Source organism: Rhipicephalus microplus, chromosome X, assembly GCF_043290135.1.
Source record: "Rhipicephalus microplus isolate Deutch F79 chromosome X, USDA_Rmic, whole genome shotgun sequence".
Lineage (NCBI taxonomy): Eukaryota > Metazoa > Arthropoda > Arachnida > Ixodida > Ixodidae > Rhipicephalus > Rhipicephalus microplus.
Genome location: NC_134710.1, coordinates 255,331,883 through 255,347,499, shown reverse-complemented (window position 1 = coordinate 255,347,499; position 15,617 = coordinate 255,331,883). Strand labels below are relative to the sequence as shown.

The window sequence follows — 15,617 nt, the reverse complement described above, 5'->3', positions numbered from 1 at the left end:
TGGGCAGTTCAGAAAGCCATCATTATACTGTATATGTCTATAATATTACGCAGTATACACCACTGAAAGATTACGCAGTATCAAGTTTCTGCGGCAGCACAACAAGAAATCTTTATAATGTACTGTTTCCAAAGCTCTTTCGGAACGGCCGCCACAGCGTCTTGCCACGACGACTGCGCGTTTTCGTCTGCTAGCGGAAGATTGTTGCGCCGCTAGCGCCATCAAACCAGGAATTGTCTTGGCGACGTGTGACGGGTCGTCTGACGCGGGGAGTTTAGCAAATTACCTAGTTCTAGAAACGTTGCTTCCAGGCATAGAGGAAGCAATATTTTTAGTAGTTTTCTAGAAGGCATTGGTGTACAATGCGTTCGTGCACGACTGAGATATGCGCAACTGAGCGGTGTTGCCTCGTGAAGTGCAACTAGCAGTGTCACGCTGTTATGAACGTTGATGTCAAGTGAAAGTAATTTTGCATGGCGAAAGTAGATGTGACGTACTACCCATCTGCGTGCGCAAACCAGTGACTGCGACTATGACAGAGGCAGAAGATCAGCCGTATGCCGACCACGAAATGCTTCCACGGACCGAAAATGGGAAAATATCAGCTTTTTGGTCAGCTGAACCTACTCTATATGAATAGAGCTTGACTAGCTAACGACCCAGGATACGTATGCACGTGATCGAGGTGTATGTAGAAGTGCATGAGCTCCCGGCAGAATAACTTTTCCATTCGATGAAAATGACAATATTTCCTGTAGTCCATCTTGGGGTACACAACTTTATATTTTGCATTCGTAAATATTTGGTCGACATTTAATTCGAGTAAAGGTGTTTTTTTTTCCGGCGAAATCTAAAAGTCGTTGTAAGATCAGATGTCGGCGTAAAACTGCGTCGTATAACCAATGTTTTTAATACATTGTTTCTAGGGGGATTTAGGCTGGACCAAATCAATTCGTCGTGAAATGCAGATCGTCACGAAACCGGGAGGCGTATAATCGAAGTTTCACTGATTTTACATTAAAAACTTCTCAATTTTTTATATTTTACAAGAAAAATATATTTAAAAAGGCATTTTGGTTCCGATTGAGATTCATTTTGCACAATGTGGTGCTTTAATCAAAAATCAGTGTCAACCTCAATTGAAATAAGATAAAGAGTTCCCATAATGGAAGTTCTATCACTACACTTTTTTTCTTTATTTTAAGAGAAAAATTCTGGAGTTCTCCGTTTACGGCAATAGGTAGCGACTTCCATGAGGAAGCTACCAAGTGGGAAAACAGCAGTTAGTGAGGTGTGAAACCAGTACTTCCAATGAATGAACAAGTATATGAGTATTATCCATTTGAATGCTGTACTAGAAATATTCTTAACATTAATGACCTTTAAAGTTATTCACAGATTTATTAGGAAGTCTGTAAATACCCTGCTGTAATTTTTCAAGACAGCAGTACTCACAAAAATAGGTGCGCATCACCCCGCAAGGTCCTCACACTTGAACTGACGAACTGAATGAACTGCAATAGTCGCACTTGAGTTTTTCTATTGAAACATATTGTATAACAGGAATGTTCTAACCGATGAAAAGGCACAGCAAGATGTTCAGAACGAAAATTGAAGATACAAACAATCAGGATTTATTTAACCCCTGTTTTTGGGGCCCAAGCTCAATAAGCCTTCGAGCAAGGGCATCCACGTCGATTTCTCCTGGTGCTAGTGGAGCACTCTGGACTTGGGTGACCTCAGCGCCACGGCCGACCCGGGCTTTATCCCAAGTACGATACTTGCCAGTCATGGCCTACCAATCAGAATAAGAATAACAATCAATACTGCATTCTGGGCCCAACACAGATCGCTTTACCTCATTGTTCGCCGAGAAAAAAAAAACAGCGAAAAAAGTACGAGGACACAGAAACAGTAGACAGCGCTGAATGTGTACTGTTTCTCTGTGTTTTCGTGCTTTTTGGGACGTTCTTTTTTCAAGCGAACATTGTACAACTCGCTCAAATCAAAGTCCGGCTTACCTCAGGATGGATAGCCAGCAGAGGCTTTTTCGTATGATAGGTCAGGGCTTGGGTGGCCCACTCATCGGGCTCATGATGGAAAGGCTGTGCACCTCCTGGCACTGGCACCTCGTCTCTGCCCTCCGTGCACGTGTAGCGAAAATTCGTAGTTCTGTCTGGGCAAGTGCCCATAGGTGCTAGCGATACCCATCCGGTTCAGCGGGCGCGTCGTGGTCTTGGAATCGAAGATGTGCATGGCTTCACTGGGCGCCGGCGCTGTACAGAAAGTTTCCCAGGTCGTCGTGCAGACTATTATACGCTGCCATTGTTGAGCATGCGGGCTTGAAGGGGTCATCTCAGCCGTGGTCTAGACTATAGGCAATGGCGGCTGTGGCCACATCCACCGACTCAACTGAGCCCAGCGCATTACCTGATAAGGTCACAAACCGCAATCGCCCAATTAAAGAGAAACTCCGCGCGTCCAATGAAATGCAGCCGCGACAGAGCAACACAGCGCGTGCATGCCTGGCATGCCCAACAATGCCTGCTTGTGCTTGTTTGTTTGTTTCCCTATATAAATGGCATACCCCCTTTGGGGGATTGGCCAAGAATGTGACGTTGAGAATGTTAAAAAATATTTTAGGTAAGCTATGAAGTTTAAAACCAAAAATAAAGAAATCCTGACAAGTATCCTGATTTTGAGCTTGTATTTCAGACTCCTGTAATAACCTGATAGGGACAATTTCGAAAACTTAGGATTTAAATTGATAAAATGACGAATAATTTGAAATACCAGATCAAAATGGTATTGGTTGAATAGTTATAATGAAATTACACATGGTATCAAAGGCATCCCTGTGGCAGTTTCCCAAGCCTGAGGCACCGAAGCTTAAAACATTTTCCTCGAATAAGCTCAAGTCTGTTTTTACAAAAGGAGTAATTAAAAGTCGAGTTCTAGTACGAGAGTATCTTGTGAATAGAGAGAAAATAACTTCCTCTAATTGGAATTGCAGGGAAAGTAATTAACTCTCTTGCTTTAAAAACACACACATCCTGTGTAAATGCTTTACAATACAACATGAAATATTGCCGTAATAATGCGTGGTAAACGCGTATACATTGCGATGGGGCGTTGTAATATAGAGTATTTATGATAATGAATTTATAATGACATAGGCATATCTGCCGGGGGGGGGGGGGGGGGGCAAAGGGCGCGCCAGCTCCCCAAGTGAGAAAAGTTAAAAGAGATGAGCCCCCCCCCCCCTCCCTCATCCCACTTTAGGCAGTGGTCATTCTCGGCTGCCCATTGAGAAGCGAAACGAGGAGAAATAGTCATTTGGCGCAGCAGTCAAGTAAACGCGAGTGGCCCTTCTGCTCTTGCCACACACACGGGCAGTCCGAAACAGGAGGGATGAAACCCGGGCTAGGGCGAGTTCTAAAACGCAAAAGATGCCGGGCGCGCGACTTCAAAGAGAACTCACAAGTTTGAAGAAGCGTGACAATAGTTATAGCGCGAAAACAAAACGACGATACAGAGACAAAGGACACGAAGAACACGTGTCCTTCTTGTCTCTGTGCTGTCGTTTTGTTCTCGTGCTATAACTATCGTCATGCCATACCAGCTAGCCCCATCTGCCACACTTGAAGAAGTACTCGGCTACTCAGAAAAAAAAAAAAGGTCTCGCTGATTTCTTACACTCCGAAAGCGCTGCCCGCAGCCGAGGATGGGGACGGGTGGTTCGTGTCTCCCCTCTTTGAACTTTAAAGAGGAACCGCAAGCATTCCAAAACAACGGGGCAATGCCCACTCACAGTTCTAAAGATAAGAAGGCGCTTCGAAACACGTGTTTGCTGTATTCTTCGGGGCTTGTGTTTTCTGAAGGAAAATGGTGTCTCCAGGAGGGTGGTCGTGCATATCTCGTAGACAGCGTACGTACGATGAGCACTGGAACGGCGAGAAGAAAGCCAACCTCGCTCGCGGCTCGTTCATCAAAAGCGACCGGATACCCCGAAAGCACATACGTAGGCCGTGGCTTCTGCTTTTCTGAGCAAGCCAACATGGTCGTCAGCCACCCCGCAGTACCGCACACACGCAGGGACCCCAAGCAAGCACGACAGCCATGCGAAGCCTTCAGTTGGTAAGAGGGCCGGGCAGTAAGACGCCATGGTATAATGAGGAAAAGTTGCTTTGTGAACTTGCGAAGGATGTATCGGGGGCAGTTCACCTTTTCTTTCTTACTTTTTTTCAGGAGCCATCTGTCACGCTCTCTTCTTTAACCCATTCTTTCTTTCACGTTGTAGATTGAACGGAATCCACCCATGCATGCATATATAGGTTAAGTCACCAGGCGCTGCACCGTGCTCCCTGCAAGGCTGCAGAATTTAGGCGCCATCTTCCTCTTCTAACCACTACCACCACCACCAGTTCATTCGCTACAACTTGCGCTCTTTGCCTGATGCGCGAAGGTGCGTCAGCAGTGCGCTTCTAGACAGACCACAGGCATCGCTGATGCGCCAGTCGAACACGATCCTCACCGACTTCCCGAAAAAGATCCCGCATAAATATTCAAGACACGCACCGGAATGCTTGATTACGGCCAAAAAGAAAGCCATTTCTCGGCACATGCCGCAGTCAGATGCGTCCATCGATTAGTCGTCACTGAGGATGCTTCAGTCGCCAAACTTCAGCACCCGAATAACATTGCGAATCGGTGAGCGTAGTTACAACGAAATTGATTCGTAAGCTCAGAATAGGTACTGCTCATGCACTGCGTCTAGCTGCGTTACATACTCTTTATAATCAATACCGCAAAGCCTATAATCAATATTTGCAGTGCACTTACATTCCTGTAGTCTGACGAGGCTCAAGGGAAGTTTAACATATGGAATATTCTGTTCGCATTATCCAGAAAATCCTCAGTTGCAGTTCTTTAAGTACTAAAGTTGGCAATGGGGCTTGTTTGTATGACATTTACTTATTACTAAGGTAAAGACACAAAATACACAATATATGGGATACAAGAAAGGCACACTGCGCCAGGTGCCGTCGTGTGCCTTTCTTGCGTTTCATTTGTTTGCTCTATCATAGAAAAAAAAAAAACCCCTTTAAACAGCATGGTTTGACCGCCCAATGGCCGACACGTCAGCACCATAATCAAGAAATGCAGCTGACCAGCTAGAAAAAATAACTATCTGCCAGACATCTCTGTTGGAAACTACATGCTACGCTGTGTTTTTTTAGATTTGAGATTTGTTTTCTACGCCCACTGCTTAATTATTCAGTGTCTTGGCCCTCTCAAAGTGTTTTAAGCCTATCGGCTACGGCGGATAGGCTTGGCCTAATGGTCCCGACGTGAGAGTTGACCACTGCGCGCTAACGCGCTCCTTGCAGGACAACAGTAAAGTTTCACAACCAACCAACCGGTAAAAACACCTTTAGATTGTTGTCATCATCATCACATATAATAATAATAATAATAATAATAATAATAATAATAATAATAATAATAATAATAATAATAATAATAATAATAATAATAATAATAATAATAATAATAATAATAATAATAATAATAATAATAATAATAATAATAATGAGGCTTGAATATCTCTATTTTTCTTTTGTGATTTTTGTAGCTTCTTATGAGTCAGAGAGCACGCGCTTTTTCTATGTACGTCTTCCCTACGACAGCCAGCTACAACAGAGGGGTGATTTTCAAACTCTTTCAGATAAAAATGCATGATGCAAACATTACATTTTTCTTCCTTCTAATCAGTTGGTACATTTGAAAACAGCACTGTTTAGAATAAACATGACCATTGACCCATTACCTCAATTTTACCCGGGAGAAATTGGAAGTTACGAAGCCAATTTATAGCGTCAGTCACTTCGCTATATATCAGTGGTGGGTGTGGTTTTGCATGTGGCGCAAAAAAAAAAAACAAGAAAAACCTTCACAATAAAGAACCATTTTCCAATATCTACGGCGACCCTAAGCTAAACAATTTAGGTTTATGAATATGTGAATAATGTTGGCGACTGAACTAGATAGCATGGTTTTCTTATTTGTAGCAGTACGTATAGAAATTATTTTAAGCGTGAAATGGATGCAATGGGAACATGTATGTGCTCTTTCCAATCTTTTCCACTCGAAACACGCTCAAACTTCCCGCGCGCATTGCTAAGTTCTAATACAATAACAACACAAGTTTTAAAACAGTGATGCTAATAAACTGAACGTGTACACAATAGTATTTTGATTTAAAGTAGACAGTACAACATGGCACAATATTGCTGTCGATTGCAACTGTGGTAGGGCGCAATTAGCGTAATCGCTAGGCGCATCACGTTTGTTTTGCCTGTTCACGTGAGTCATTTTTCTGTCGTCCGTGGTATCTGCTAGCGATTTTCGTTTCGCAGCTCTATGCCACAATATTTCCCGCGTTTTGGCGCGTCCAGTAGTGGATTGTTTACTGCTAACGCACGCCCTGACAGCGTTAGTACTTAATATACCAGTCTGCTATTTGGGCTTTTGACGGTGCTGCTACTGCTGTCGTGCCTTTGACAGTTGATTGGTACGTTTCGTTTTCACCGCAGGCCACTTTAACGTAATAATATTACGCTGTGTAGTTTTGAGTGCTTGAACGATCTGCGAACATTCCCCATCGAGTGTACCTGCTTAAAACGGAATTATTAGGTTTGCAAGTGGCCATCTATACTGCATGAATGTGTCGACTCACGGCTGCCGTGTGGTGCAGAGACCGTGTTTAGCTGTTGCACAGAAGTGTCTTGCTTTAAAATTTGGGGTCCGGGGGTACGTACGGCATAGTGAAGATCATGCCTTCTCGTTTGCTGTTCTTTCTTTTCCAGCGATGTGATTGAAGTAAATACTGTATACCAGAATGGATCGATACCAACCGGCCGGTAAAGATGACCCTCCCAAGCGGCCCTCCCGGCTTACCTCCCGGAAGGAAAGAATTAAAGGCGGTACAAAAAAAAGTCAAAGCCTTCCTGTTATAAAAACGCCTCTCGAAGAGCTCCGTCTAGTACACAACAACTCTGTTGCAGCCTCACTAGCACATGGCAGCGCAAGTTCGTCATCTGATGACGAAGCCTTTGAGCTGGCACCCAGATGTGTTGCAGAAAAGAACTGCCTTTCTGACTCTCAGACTCCATCGTTGACGCCTAGGGTGGAATCGGTTCGTCTTTCTAGTCTTGTCAAGTGCCCATCGTCCACCAGCTTGAATCGACCTCTGAGTTTTGCAACAGAGCAACTGCTACGTCAGACCAGTTGTGTGAGTACAGGCAGCCTCAAGTCCCTCAGTGATGGAACCAATGGTAGTTATGCCAAGAAAGCTCATCAGCTCTCTCCCTTAGCAAAAACGGAGCCCCCATCAGGTTCAACACGCTGTGTTACCGAGGTGAAAAAGCTGCACCATTCTTGGACAGTTTCAGGCATGTCAGAATTTCAAGACAGTGTTGACTTTCCTCCAGACCAACCAAGTATTCTTCCCAAGATTTCAACTAAGGATGCTCGCCTGAGGTTCGTGGTCTACACCACATTAGCATGCGAAAAAAAGAGGGGGGAGGCAGGGTTCTTCACTTCATGCTGAATTTATTTATTTCATGTGCCAAATTCTATGTGTCTAGTGGCCAGGTTTCACAGAGTGATTGCAACTGTTGAATGATAACAAAGAATGTAAGTGTTAGAAACATTATTCGAGTCATAGTGTCTTCCGGTACTGTATACAAACGGTTGTCTTCAAAACTTAATTGATAGTGGGGCTTAGTAGATTGCCATGCAGAACAGGTTGTTACACACAATGTCTCTAGTTCAAATATTGTACTTTCCAGCAGTAGCAGCTGTCCTGTATGGGTGTCACATTAAGAATTATTTTTCTTTGTAGTGTTTTGTTTGGGAGTAAAATAATTTCTTTTCTTTTTTTCTAGACTGGAAACGAAATTTAATGCACACAACTTGTGTTTTCTTTTTCAAAGGAAAAACAAGCCTACTGGTGTGCATGTCGTGGTTGACACTTTCAATTTGTTTTAAATGGAAGTTGATTGGCAAGAACAACACTGTTTTGCTTGGGTGGTGGATTACAGTTGACTATATGGAACTCTTACTCGAGGCCTACATGCCATTAAACCATGTGAATCATCATCATTACAATTGGTCACGGGCATAAACAGTGTCTTGCATAAGTGGTCTTCATACACTGGCTGTACCCAACATCTCCCTTTCTCACTTTTGGCACTGGTCACAAGAAAAAGAAAAAAAAAGCTCTTTCGCACAAACTGCACGATTTATTTTCAGTGAAATATAGATTTTCTCATGCATGTTTTTAGGTTGCAATGCTACACACAATAGCTAAAGCCAATCACTTTTGTGAGCTACTACATAATGGCAACTACTATGTTCGGTGTTCTGCGTGTAGTACCTTTGGCACACTTTAGTCTGAATGCTGCGCCGCCACGGTGGTCTAGTGGCTAAGGTACTAGGCTGCTGACCCGCAGGTTGCGGGATCGAATCCCGGCTGCGGCGGCTACATTTCTGATGGAGGCAGAAATGCTGTAGGCCCGTGTGCTCAGATTTGGGTGCACGGTAAAGAACCCCAGGAGGTTGAGATTTCCGGAGCCCTCCACTACGGTGTCTTCCGTAATCATATTGTGGTTATGGGACGTTAAACCCCACATATCAATCAATTAGTCTGAATGCTGCCAGCACTCTGTCATCACTTCATTTGAGGTATATAATTGATCCTACCACCATCAGACCCAGCGTGAGAACTATGGCCAGTAGGCGTCTCTATGAAGTTGACTACATTTCTTATAATGTATGACATACCAGTACATGTTTTCAAATATTTTGATGACAGTAAAGCTGTCTTCGGTCTTGCACCTTTCTTACTTTGACATTTTAAAGATTTGTATTATACCTGCACCTCATGGGCTCCATAATTGGCGTTCAGTAGTTAAAGCTTTAGGTTCCTTAATTAATTTTTTTTGCGGTGGAGCTACCACACGTCTAAATTTAAGGGAATTTGACCAGATGTTGTCAATAACGGTGAATTCTGAAATGAATAATTTCGGATAAACATGCATTTTAACAACTCCTACGTGCATTCAGGGATAGTGAATTGTAAAAGAAAAGATGCAGTGGGGCCATTAGCTTGAGTTTTGTTTTTCTCTTTTATACATTGTAACAAATCATAGCAACCTGGCCACTGCAAGTTGAAAGCCTGGAATCCCACATAACACCTGTCATGTCGAAGTTGTTGCACTTGTGAGGTGAATTTCATTACAGAGCTACTTGGAAATAACATTAGAAATTTGTAAACAGGGGGCCAGTGCTGGAGCAGACGTTTCGTCGCGTGGACTTCACTTTTTCATGGCTGTAACACAGACAAGTCTACTTGATAAAACGTCCTCTCCAGCTTTGACCCCCTGTTTACGAATTGCTCATCCCAAGCTGCTGTCTTCACTTCCTGCCTTTCTTTTGGAAATGAGGTGATTTGGTTAAAGTTGTATGGTAAATTTAACATGGGAGATGCTGTTTTAAATGGTTTATTGATGCTACAGTGTGCATGTCTTGGAGTCGACCGAACACATTTCTCAGTCGGATATGTTCTAGTGAAGGCATTAGCGGATGAATTGCATTAAGGCCCTTGTTTGAATTGCCCTTGTCGTGCTGCGCAAATGACATTAAATTTTAAGGCATTAGGAGGCTATTGCCATTTTGTAATAGTGTAAATATTTTGTAACATTGTAGCATTTTGTAACAGTGTAAATATGTAAATGTGTAATGTAAAAAGTGTAAATGTAAAAATGTATATTTATTTAAGTGACTTTCATAACGAATTACGAATGGTGAAAGTTTTAGCATGAATCATGATTCAAGCAGCAGTGAATAATACAAACTGCTTCCTGCCTGAAATTTGCCATTTTGATGCATCTTTAGGAGCTACCTGGTTGGAAATGTCAGTGGCAAGGGGTCACTGCTAGGTGAAGAAGAACTAAACCGTTACTTCCCAGATAGAAAGGTCAATGTATTTGTGGCTACGTGGAACATGAATGGATTGGTAAGTTTTAGCAGCTCCTTTTTCATGGTGTGTTTGGTGAACATGCATTTCTGTGAAAAGTTTTGTCACTTGTAACTGGGAGCTCATTAAGATCTTCCACTTCTGGATTGGGATTGTTTTCATTTTAACATATTTTGAGTGTTTGGATGTTGTATCAACCTTGTTTAAGGCAGGCGGGTAGGTAAACAGCTTTATTAATGAGAGAATCTCGTGAGGGAAGGAGGGAGGGGGAAGAGGATGCAGAATTTAAATTGCCGGATTTTGTTGTGCTTCAGCGAGCCCTTCTGGCCCATTTTACAATGCAATGCTGTAGTCTGGTTGCGAGCTGTACAGAGCAGCCTCCCATCACTCCTGCTGTTCTGGCCCTTGCCATGCATGCCTGTGTTTGTCTGAAAAATTCGGGAAGATGTGACCAGGGTCTGCTCTGGTGCAAGCTATTGTAATCCCAAAACATGTTTTGTGTAGTGTGTCCTCTAACGTACCTTATCTGTACTCTGCATTTTTTAGTTGAGAATATTTTATTTATTTCGATGTCCGTATAACTATAATGTTCTGTAAAAATTTACCGATGAACTACTATAAAAATAGTATGCTAAAAGTTGTACATGAATAATGGCACATATTTGCTTGAGTTTTGCAATGATTAGCATTTTGTTAGAGCTAGGAGACTCTCAAAAAGTTGCAGTTTTGGCACAAGGCCGAAGCAATGAATGCCATAGCACCTCATCGTATTGTTACACGAAGTGAAGCTAGGATGTTTAAGAACTACACAAAATGTAGTGAACATGGTCGAATGTGTGTTAAGCTGCAACGTCTCACACGCACAGCAGCACGTTCTTCCCGTGTCTGGGCATTTATACGAGCCCGCCTTGGTTCAGCGCGACTAGCATTCCGTTGGAGCTGCATTCCATTGGAGCTGTTCCACAGGTGTTTGTACAACACACGATGGCATCAGAAAGGTCGATTTTCATACAGCATTTTCAGGGGCGTTTGTCGGGCATTTTGTTTCATGGCTTCAGTCGATACCGGGGACAGTAGTGAAAAGTGCAGTTTCAATGCTCTTCAAAGCGCCTACCTCATATTGTCCCAGACATTGCATTGTCGGCGTCAACGCCGAAAGCAGCTGGATTGAGGAGGAAGCTCGCTTCCTTGCTTGCTTGTTCCTTGATATGTGGTTTCCACCCACCACAGGGGATTGGCCATAAAACCGGTGGTTGATATAAAGAAAAATTTTAATTTTTCAAAGGTATGAGGTAGAAATTGATTGACAGTAAGCCAGTGGTAAATGATATATATATGTAGCTGGCCGTTAGTGAGATGGATAGCATTAGCGGCACAGCCTTGTTGGTTAACGCAGCGGACTGTGGAGCGAGGGGTCGCTGGCTCGAAGCTCCGGTATGGTGCCTTGTAATTCTTTTCTTCTGATTTGGTTTTCTTTGTGCCTTTATAAATAAATAAATAAATAAATAAATATATATATATATATATATATAGTGGGAGTAATAATTCAATGGGCCAGTTAGTCTTCGTGAAGGTATGGATGGCACAACGGCAGCGTTGTCAACAAGGATAAATATATTTATTTCCCAACAGTTTCGGAAGGGGTCCTCCCTTCATCAGTGGATGAGTTATACTGACATGAAATTCCAAACTTCGTTGCTGCCACGTCCCTCTCGCCTTGAAAGATGTTTGCGAGAGTGAGAGGGAACTATAAAAAAAGGAAAGAAAGAAAAAAAAAGAAAGGGGAAGAAAAAAAGAAAAAGGAAGAAAAGAAAGAAAGTAAAAAAGAGGTAAAACCATTGTCAACACTGAGAACGAAACCAACTGTCCGTGTACGTCCACATCCAGTTCTTATCACGTCCACATCCGGTTCTTATCATGTGCTGTTCAGTTCTCGATGTGTGTGTCGGGCCACCCAAGATTGTCGCCACGGTGGCGGTGGCGGGAGGGGTCCCTGACGGCGTGCCTAAAGAAAGGGTTTCCCCTTAATGGGTGGTCGGCTCTTTACCTTTAATCTTCGTCCGTTTCCTTTCAATGGTCATCAAGTGGTAGGCGAACATAAACACTTTGTATGTGCATGTGAAAAAAAGAAAAAAAGGAAAAAAAAACAAGAAAGGACAGTGTACACGTACGAGTCAGTCAGAAAAAACAAGCATGGTCTCCAGCTATCAATATTTGTCACCAATTTCCTCCTGGCTTACTTCTCGGAGGCAGGAGAGTTTTCCGGGGTCCTTGTTGATGCCGGCTACTAATGTTCGAAATTTGAAAATAAAATATGCCTCACGCTGTTCGCGCTCGCGCCTGTTTGAGAAACCGAACTGCAAAAGAGTTACGCTGATATTTTCAAAACTGTGGTTTGGCAGGCGCAGATGTCTAGATAAAGGTAGCTTCGGCAGTGAAGTGGCGTGGTACCGGTGATTATTGAACCGCAGCCGAAATGGTGTGTCTGTTTGGCCGGTATATTCTTGTCCGCAGATGTTGCAATGTAGCATGTATATTACGTTACTGGAGTTACAATTAAGGCTTTCAGTTGTGCAGAATTTGAAATCCGAGAAGTTCGCTTTGGATTCACGTGTTGTGACCATCTGTGGGCATACCTTGCATTGAGCTTTTCCGCAGGGATGGCACCCTGATTGAATTTTGGGATTGTTTGTTTTTGCTCTAACAAGAATGTCCTTCAGATTTTTATCCCGGTGGTACACCACGTGAGGTGGCTTCGCGAAGATAGAAGTTAGTCGTTAGCTTTGCCTGATTATGTTGAAATGGCGGGACAGTATGTTGTTGATTCGTGGCGCTGATGAGGAATAAGTTAGTACAAGGTTCGTTTGGGAAGTCGTTTTAGATACACTGTTTGGTCCCTTAATAATATCATTCCTGTTCACGTTGCTTGCACGTAGTATGGCATCGTGAATAATGTCATCCGGATAATTTTGTTTCAATAAAGAATGCTTTAGGTGTTCCGCGTGCCTGTCAAATTCCCGCATATCGGTGCATATTCTTCGGTACCGGTAGGCCTGAGAATATGGAATACCCGTTTTGCAATGCTTTGAGTGGCTGCTGTTGAAATGTAGGTACATTTGACGGTCTGTAGGCTTTTTGTAAAAGTTTGTTGACAAGCGGTCATTTTCGACCGTGACAGTGACGTCCAAAAAGTTAATGCTAGTTTTGGAAATTTTGTGCGTGAATTTAATTGACAAGTGGCACTTGTTAAGATCCTCTATCAAGCGGAAAAGACTTCCCTCATCATGATTCCATATCATAAAAATATCCTCTAGGTATCTTATGTAGTAGAAAGGTTTCAAGGTGCGTCCCTCAATGAATGGGATTTCAAGTGAAGCCATAAAGGTGCTCGCGAAGTTTGGGGCCATTTTCGTGCCCATTGCAGTGCCACTGACCTGAAGGAAATGCTTGCCATTGAACTCAAAATGGTTATAATTTAGTACAAGTTCAAGAAGTGTAAACAGTACCTCGCCACCTACACTAGTAGATGAGTCAGATTTTATATATTCAGAAACAATAGCCGCCATTCCGTCATGGTGGGGTATGTTGGTGTACAGTGAGCAGACGTCCATGGTCACCAGAAAACTGCCGCCTGGGATGTCGAGACTTGAAGTTTCGCAGATGAAGTGGTTTGTGTCCTTTAGGTAATAAGGAAAATTTGGGGGGATGTTTTTTATTAAGGAATTGATGAATTCTGATATATTTCGAGGCGAGAGGGACGTGGCAGCAATGAAGTTTGGAAGTTCATGTCAGTATAACTCATCCCCTGAGGAAGGAAGGACCCCTCCCGAAACTGTTGGGAAATAAATATATTTATCCTTGTTGACAACGCTCCCGTTGTGCCATATCCCATATATATATATATATTGTAGTGGAGAAGAGGGGCCTCAGGGGCATCGCCATCAGCATAAGCTCGTGCTTGCTGCGCTTGGCCGGACGCTGCTGACTGCTTCGCCTTTTGCGTTCTGCTCTGCAAATAAATCCCGTTACAAGTGGTGGAGTCTGCTGGGTTTCGATCACCCTGGAGCTTCGAAATCGCATTCTACCATCCATTATGCCTACCGACGCAAGCGCCGCTCCAACTCCTCCACAGGCACCACGTACTGTTCTCTGCGCCGGTTCTCTGCGTCTGCGAGATCCCCCTGTTTTCTCAGGCACAGAAGACAAGGACGTTGACGACTGGATTTCAATGTACGAACGAGTGAGTACTCACAACAAATGGGATGACGCCGCCAAGTTGGCCTACGTCTCCTTCTACCTGTCGGACGTGGCCAAGCTGTGGTTTATAAACCACGAAGCGGAACTCCCTACATGGTCAGTCTTCAAAACGAGCCTCACACAAGTTTTTGGACGGCCGGAGGTACGCAAACGCCGTGCCGAACAACGCTTGCATACTCGGTCCCAGCAGCTTGATGAGAATTTCACAAGCTATATTGAGGACGTTCTGGACCTTTGCAAGCGAGTCAACGAGTCGATGTCCGAAGAGCTTAAGATCAAACACATCATGAAGGGCATTGAGGACGACGCTTTCCAAATGTTGCTTTCTAAGAGTCCTCGCACTGTCCTAGAACTGACCGAGTTATGCCAGAGTTTTGACGAGTTACGCAGGCAACGTCTTTCCACCCGACGTCCCTCGGCGCTCGACGACTCTTTGTCCAGCCTGGCCACCCTTGGCATAGGAGAAGACCAAGCCCCTCTTCTCTCCAAGATCCAAGAGTTCATCCGTGCTGAGGTCGCTCGTCAGCTCTCTTTGATGTCCTGCGTACTCGATTAACCACGCAGATTGCCGTCTACACTCTGCGACTTCATTCAAGACCAGGTCGCACAAGTTCTTCCTCCCGCCCGTGAACTGCCGGCAGTCGCCGCACCTCACGTACGCCAAGGCCGTTGCTCGACCTCGACAGCCTGCGTTCCAGCCAGTGCCTATGTATTCGCCGCCGCCCTTTTCGCCGCCGACCTATTCACTGCCGCCTATGCCGATACCACCTCGGCCGCACTTTTCTGCCCCCCAGCCGCAAGTAGGAGTCTACTCCGACCAATGGCGGACCCACGACAACCGTCCGATATGTTTTGCTTGTGGCGGTGTTGGCCACGTGGCACGTTATTGTCGTCGTCGCCAGGCTGCTCAGAACGTTCGACGAATGCCCTCTTTCGACCCTCAGTTTTCTTCTACGCCTTCAAGCCCTCCTTCCTCTTCCTTTCTTTCTGATCGTCGACACGGTCCCACCCGCCGCTCCCCATCTCCACGTCGACGTTCGCTTTCCCCTATGCGTCACCGTTCCGGACCCACCGACCAGGAAAACTAACGGCCGCAGTTCCCGAGGCACGAACCGCGTCCCCGTCGCCATGCACAAGTCCTCGCCCCTGTCCAGCTAACGTCATTGAAGTGTCAGTCGATGGTATCGTCGTCATGGCGTTTGTCGACACCGGAGCCGCTCTATCCGTCCTTTCCATCAACCTGTGCCGCAAACTCCGCAAAGTTTTGACGCCATTATCTGGCCTCTCTCTTAGAACGGCTAACGCACAAAGTCTAACA

The 15,617-nt window shown here is 44.3% G+C and overlaps 1 protein-coding gene across 3 annotated transcripts in view; it reads left to right on the top strand.

The window, feature by feature from the left end:
• The first annotated feature begins 6,313 nt into the window (after positions 1-6,313).
• Positions 6,314-15,617, top strand: part of LOC119182253 (phosphatidylinositol polyphosphate 5-phosphatase type IV) — an 81,422-nt gene continuing 72,118 nt past the window's right edge. For 2 of the 3 annotated variants that reach the window (XM_075878955.1, XM_075878953.1), the window contains exons 1-3: positions 6,373-6,574; positions 6,870-7,542; positions 9,961-10,081. In XM_075878955.1, coding sequence (XP_075735070.1) covers positions 6,902-7,542; positions 9,961-10,081 — 762 coding nt within the window. In that variant the 5' untranslated portion in view covers positions 6,373-6,574; positions 6,870-6,901. The other variant, XM_075878954.1, reaches the window with a different exon arrangement.